General features: G+C 42.0%; 1 protein-coding gene across 4 annotated transcripts in view; it reads right to left on the reverse strand.

Moving 5' to 3' along the window:
* The window catches only part of LOC110085567 (uncharacterized), a 41,068-nt gene extending 35,285 nt beyond the window's left edge, over positions 1–5,783 (reverse strand). For all 4 annotated transcript variants that reach the window (XM_073004251.2, XM_073004250.2, XM_020805864.3 and 1 more), the window contains exons 1-2: positions 5,551–5,783; positions 4,561–4,679 (exon numbers count right to left, since the gene is read on the reverse strand). In XM_073004251.2, the coding sequence (XP_072860352.2) occupies positions 4,561–4,679; positions 5,551–5,752 (321 nt within the window). In that variant the 5' untranslated portion in view covers positions 5,753–5,783. The remainder of the gene's footprint in view (positions 1–4,560; positions 4,680–5,550) is intronic.
* Positions 5,784–6,000: the final 217 nt, after the last annotated feature.

The raw sequence follows: 6,000 nt of genomic DNA on the forward strand, positions 1-6,000 counted from the left end.
CTTAACTGAGTTCATGGCAGAGGTTTGAAGCATTGTCATTGCGACTTTATAACTGGATCTGCTAATACTTTCCCCTACCACCTCCACCTACCTAGTTTGAACCATTTTTGCTGCTTCTGAGATGTTTTCAAAGGGCAAAGAAATGCCATGTTAAGAGCTATTTCTGTTTATCCCTCTTAGTTTGATTGATTTTTTCTGTTTCAGATGCTTCGCATGCAGTATCTCTATCCTGGGTGCTTCTTTCTACTGACTGTCCACTGGTAGATAAAGACAAGCACAATTCATCAGAGCTGGACAACTCAGCGAGTTAGGTATCTGGCTGCAAAGCAAAAGGCAAGGAGTTCAATTCCCTACTGTGCACCCCAGAACAACCAGCCTGTGTAGCCTTGGTTAAGCGGTGCTGTCCCAGGATGTACCCAGGAGAAGGGAATAATAGATCACTTCTCGGTACTCTCTATCTGGAAAACCCTGAAAACGGTTGCCATAAGTCAGAATTGACTCGACAGCACACGATGATGATAATTACTGTATATCAGAGCTTGGAAAAGTTATGTTTTGGGCTATCATGCCCAGAATTTTCCAGCCATCACAGTTACTGGCCATGCTAGCTGGAGGACTCTAGGCATTGTGGTCCAAAAAATGTAACTTTTCTAAACTGTGATATACACCTCCGAATTCATGCACCTTACATGGGGTAGGAAAGGTCGAACCACAAGTCCATGTCAATCTGCCACAGAAGGCAAGGACTTGTTGTGTCTCCCAGGAGGTTGGCTGTTGATAAGAGCTAGTGAAAGGGACCATTTGGCATGATGTGGAGAGGGCGAGAGCAAGCAGACGTGTGCCACAGGGTGGGGGATTTGGCCTTGGGACTTTGACTTATGTTTCTCTCATCAAGAACATACCAAGATTAGCAGCCGCCTGGCCTAGATCTGCCTTATGTTTGGAGGTTTTGGAGGGGTGTGAAGGGTGAAGCTATCTTCAGTGTAGGGGAAAAGAGACTCAATATTTCAAGGAGAGCAAAACTTAGATAGTTACTCTCAAACAGAGGTGTGCATGATTGTGTTCTTGAACTACAACTTTCGGAGTCTCCCTGCTGCCTATGGAATTCTGTGAGTTGCAGTTCAAAAACATAAACATGCATATCTCTACTTTCAAACATAACTTGTCACGGTTACAATTCCAAACTCACCATTCTCAGCCATCACTGTAACTACAGTTTTGAAAAGCAACTACATTTATTATTATTGAAAAGTAATTCAATAGTTCATTTTTGTTACTTTTAAAACATTAGAATATTAACAGGATGCAAGCATAAAGCCTACCAAACAAACTGATGCCACACACACTTTGTAATTTAAAATGTGCCTGTATGTCTGACTGTAAGTGTAACTGTACTTTTGGGTACTACTGTAACTATGGCATCCAGGGCTTTGCAGATTGGTCAATTACTTAGCCATCTCTTCTAGAGAACTCTGTTGCTATAGTTCAGGAGAAAACTGCTATAACTTTGTCAGGTAGATAAACTCTATAAACAAAACCAAAAGAGTTGCAGTTCTATAGCAAAGGGATATGTTACCAATGTAATGCAAGTATTTCAAAATGGACTTACTTGCAAGCAGCGTGGTATTTGTAAGTAGTTACTTCCAAACTCTGGAGAAAAACGGTACACCTTATAGGGTTTGTGCATGAACACACTGCTGTGCATATACTTGTAAATCACCACTCACACTCCATCATCATGAACAACTGTGCACAGCCATGCATACCACCCTGCTATTTGTGTGCAGGCATAAATCAAACATGTAACACAAAAGCACCTTTGCTCCAAATGCATGCATTGGTATGACATTATGCAGATGTACCAAATGCCTCACACAACTGCTTTTTGTTCTTTCTTAAAACATAAATCCTTGCTCATATGCTGAAGGAAAAAAATCCAAAATCCTTGGCAAGGGTTTGTTAGAAATCCATAATATTGGGGTTTGAAGACATGAAGGTCTCTAGAACTGTCCATCAGGCTAGGTGATGCATTTAAAAAAGGAGACAGAAAACCAAAAATTTAGGCCATGATGCTTATTGTAGACTCATATCTCAAAATGCAAATGGCAAGTGTTGAAACTTCTGAGTGTCTTTCCCCATCCCATGCTCTTCAAAATTATCTGGCCTGATAAAGAGCCCTGGAAAATTTCAACATCTACATACTTTATAATGGCATTTTGTTTCTAATATAGACAGTACCTAGCTTTGGATTTTGGAAGCAATTTTTTCTCTTTGAAAAATAATATAGCTACCGGTAGTTTTATTTTTCTTATTTTAACATCAGCTTTAACACTATAAAACAATAAACACCAGGTACATGTGACAGCCACACAGCACTTACTCCCTGAGGAGAGTATGTATTTTTCACTCTCTACATAGATGTGTTTACACTTAAGCTTTCATAAAAACATACTTCTTAAAATTGAAAAGTTGATCACATCTCTGGAGGCAGCTTCATGTGCAGTTTTTCTCCTGCAAAATTTGTACTCTGTGTATGGCATATTTTCTTCCTAACCAGAAGTACTGTGCTTCAATATACACACCTATGAACACAGGTAACAGTGTTCACACACATTATACAAATGAATCATATCCATCCCAGACATGCAGACCATCAGCTCTGCAGCACACTTGCAGGTCATGTCATGTACAGAAGACCACATCCATTAACATGCAAGCAAGCACCACACCTTCCTCTGCTTTAATGGACACAGAACATTCTATCACTCTTCAGATTCTTGGTCAATGTTGTCAACTTCGTGGTATCCAATGGCCAATTTTCAGCACCTGAGCACACCATGGGAGGCACAGACCCTCCTCCTCGTGAAAGTGGAACTGACTGACTTCCATGTTTGTAAGAATGTTTTGAGGTTTTCGGAGGTAAGGGATCAAGCTAATGTCTGTGCCTTGTTTTAGGGGGAAATTGCTGCTTCTGGAGGCTTCTAGGACTGCCAATTCTCCATTTTTTGGCCAATTTTTTTTGAAGTTGTACAGCCTCAAGGGATCCACCACCCTATAAACTGGTGGAGGCAACAAGCAGCCCACTTATCACGAGTCCCATTCCTATTCTATTTATCTGCAACAAATGTCAGCGCAGTGTGTGGCCTATTTGTCTGCCAGTAGAAAATAACTGCCTTACAGCATTTGAGCAAAGATCCATGTAACTCCACACAGTGTTTTCCACAGAAACCAGATAGATGCTTCTCTCTAACGGCTTTGGCATACAACACAGTGGTTAAAAGATAACTGATCATCACAATGTGATCCTGTGTTTGTGCTACAAACCATAACAAATGCAAAAAAAGGGGGCAGGGAGGAGGGAGAGAGCTCCATTAGCTTGAAGGTATCAGAAATAGGGAAAGGGCATATTTTCTCGGCAGGCATATACTTTGCACACAACATAATCTATATTCAGTCCTCAACATTTTCCCTTTACAGATGGGAAACACTGCTTTCAAAGACCACGGGAAGCTGCTGACAGTCAGTGCAATCTATACTAAACTAAAGAGACTAGAGTTGTTTTCTTGCAGGCTGACTGGGGATTCTGCAGACTGAAGTCCAAAAGGTAACTTGTTAAAACTCCATGTAAGGTGCTTCCCACATTCCTGAGTTCTAAAAAAGATCCCCTACCTTAGATTAGACTCTGGTGACCTTCGTATTCTTGTAACTGCTCACCGTTGGAGATTTCCCCCACAATTTTTATAACGGAATGGAATGAGGAGGGATTAATTCCTCCAGATTAATGATTACAGAGTACAAGGCTGGGATCTCATACCTCATCCACATTCCTTGTGTGCGCCATCATGTCACACAAAGGCACATGTAACTTCCAGATAACTTGAAGGTGGAATAATGATCAATAGCTTTTTCTTCAGACAGTGAAAGACTTGTAAAAAACTGGCTTCCTTGCCCCCCAACCCCCACACATTAAAAGACACACCATCTAACCTCTAATCATCATCCTCCTCTTCTTCAACATCATCATCCTTATCATCGTCACCATGTTAGAGCATTAAAACTGCACTAAACATTTAGTGTTGGACGAAACCAATGAGTGTTTAGACATACAGAATGACAGATTGGTTATGATTCTGGGTCATTGTTTTAGGGAAGGAATGAGATCATACTTCTGAAGACTGGGACACATTCACACACCCTCTCCTGTGTACAGTTTTGCTCTTTTTTCCACCATGCACAATCTTATCTGTTAGTACACATTCAACTACAAACAGAGACAGCTTCAACATGCTGGCACACCACTTATAGCTAGTACAGCCTCTTGGCTTTTTGGAAACCCTCCTCCCAAATCTTGTCTTGGGCCATGAATACACTGAGTGGCCTTGGAATTAATGCTCTCTTTCCAGTTACAAATACAGGGATGATGATTACTATTAGCTTACTTTATAAAGCACTATTGGAAATATAATGAAATAACACTCATGTCGCATCAATGCTAAGTATTATTGCTCTTAAGCTCAATATGTACTCAGTCTACCCAACTGCCATGTGGCAAACCCTCACCAAGTCCAGTGCTTTTTCAGAAGTGGTTAGGTCCTCTGCAAACATGTCCGTTGTGCTCCAAGGAGAAGTTGTGCTCCTGACCGCCTTTTCTGAAGGCTGCACCACATCAGAATCCAGACCTGGGGAGGCAAAGTGAAACCAAAGTAGGAACTCGCATCACATAAGAGCATCCAAAATTAAAAGGGAATAGGTAGCTCCGGTCACTACTTGTTTTCCCAGAGCACCTGAGAGAGAACCAAGCTTGAGATGCTACAGTTTCTTATCTGTCAGTTCACCTGTCTTATCTCTTTAGCCTATCTTCTTGCTTTGGAGCTCAGGCCATGACTCACAACAGCCCAGGAAGGCAGGTAAACCTGCACGGTAAGCTGTCTAAGAAACGTCTATAAGCAGAAGAATGGCTGCTTATAGCATTAACATTTCCCTGCACAGATGCTGTGATGTGGAATCTAGATAGACAGACACTTAGGTGTCATCAAGTTGCTTCTGACTTGTGGCAACCCTTATAGGACTTTTGAGGTATGTGAGATGTTCAAGGAACGATTGACTACTATTACCCCCAGTGAGTTCCCATGACTAAGCAGGAATCTGAATCCAGGTCCTCAGTCTGACACTCTATCCACTATAGTACATTGGGTCTCAAAAAGTACTATACCACTTCTTCTCTAGGTAGAGAAAAGACATCCCATTGCAAACCTTCCAGTAACAGCTATAGGAAATTCATGAGCCTTGGCAGGTGGGAAGGGAGGAACCCATCTGAATCCCAGACAGCTTAGTTCTCAATACCTTCCACGCCACACTAATATATTCCTATGCATCTCCATGTTATACTGAATCCTTTGTCTGTGTCACTTTTTTGACAAAGGCTTCTAGCTTCTCCTGTCCTAAATCCTTTTGCCATAACACAATAATGTAGGGAAAGGCAATGGAAGAGGAGGAGGAGGAGCAGAGAGAGAGAGAGAGAAAGAGATTGAGAGCAAGATTGATTCCTACCTTTTGGAATTGTGGGTGTTGCAACAGTTGTAGCTTTGGGACCCGTAGATTCACCAAAAGGCCACCACAACTGAGCAGCACCGTGAGAAGCCAGATGGCCTAATACCAAGAGAAGGCAGAGACCGTTCAAAGAAGGGACTCCCTTATGGGGCTCCATCTGCCTTTCAGCACTCCAAGCCTTTAGCAGTAGACACACAAACATATACTGTACTGCATGCCAACCTTTGGCACTCCTGATCCAAGCCCTTATCAGCCCACAGTGTGCCCGCCCACCTCTCTCTCTCTCTCTCTCTCTTTTCCCAAGCCAATCAACTGGCATGACGTTCTTCTTTAATTTCAAGAGCTGTCTCAGCAAAAGAGCTTTGCAGCACCTTAAAGACTAACAGATTTATTATGGCATGAGTTTTTGTAGACAGTAGCCAGTTCATTAGAGGGAAGGAATGTTGCCTT

The sequence above is a fragment of the Pogona vitticeps genome, chromosome 6, assembly GCF_051106095.1.
Source record: "Pogona vitticeps strain Pit_001003342236 chromosome 6, PviZW2.1, whole genome shotgun sequence".
Classification (NCBI taxonomy): Eukaryota; Metazoa; Chordata; class Lepidosauria; order Squamata; family Agamidae; genus Pogona; species Pogona vitticeps.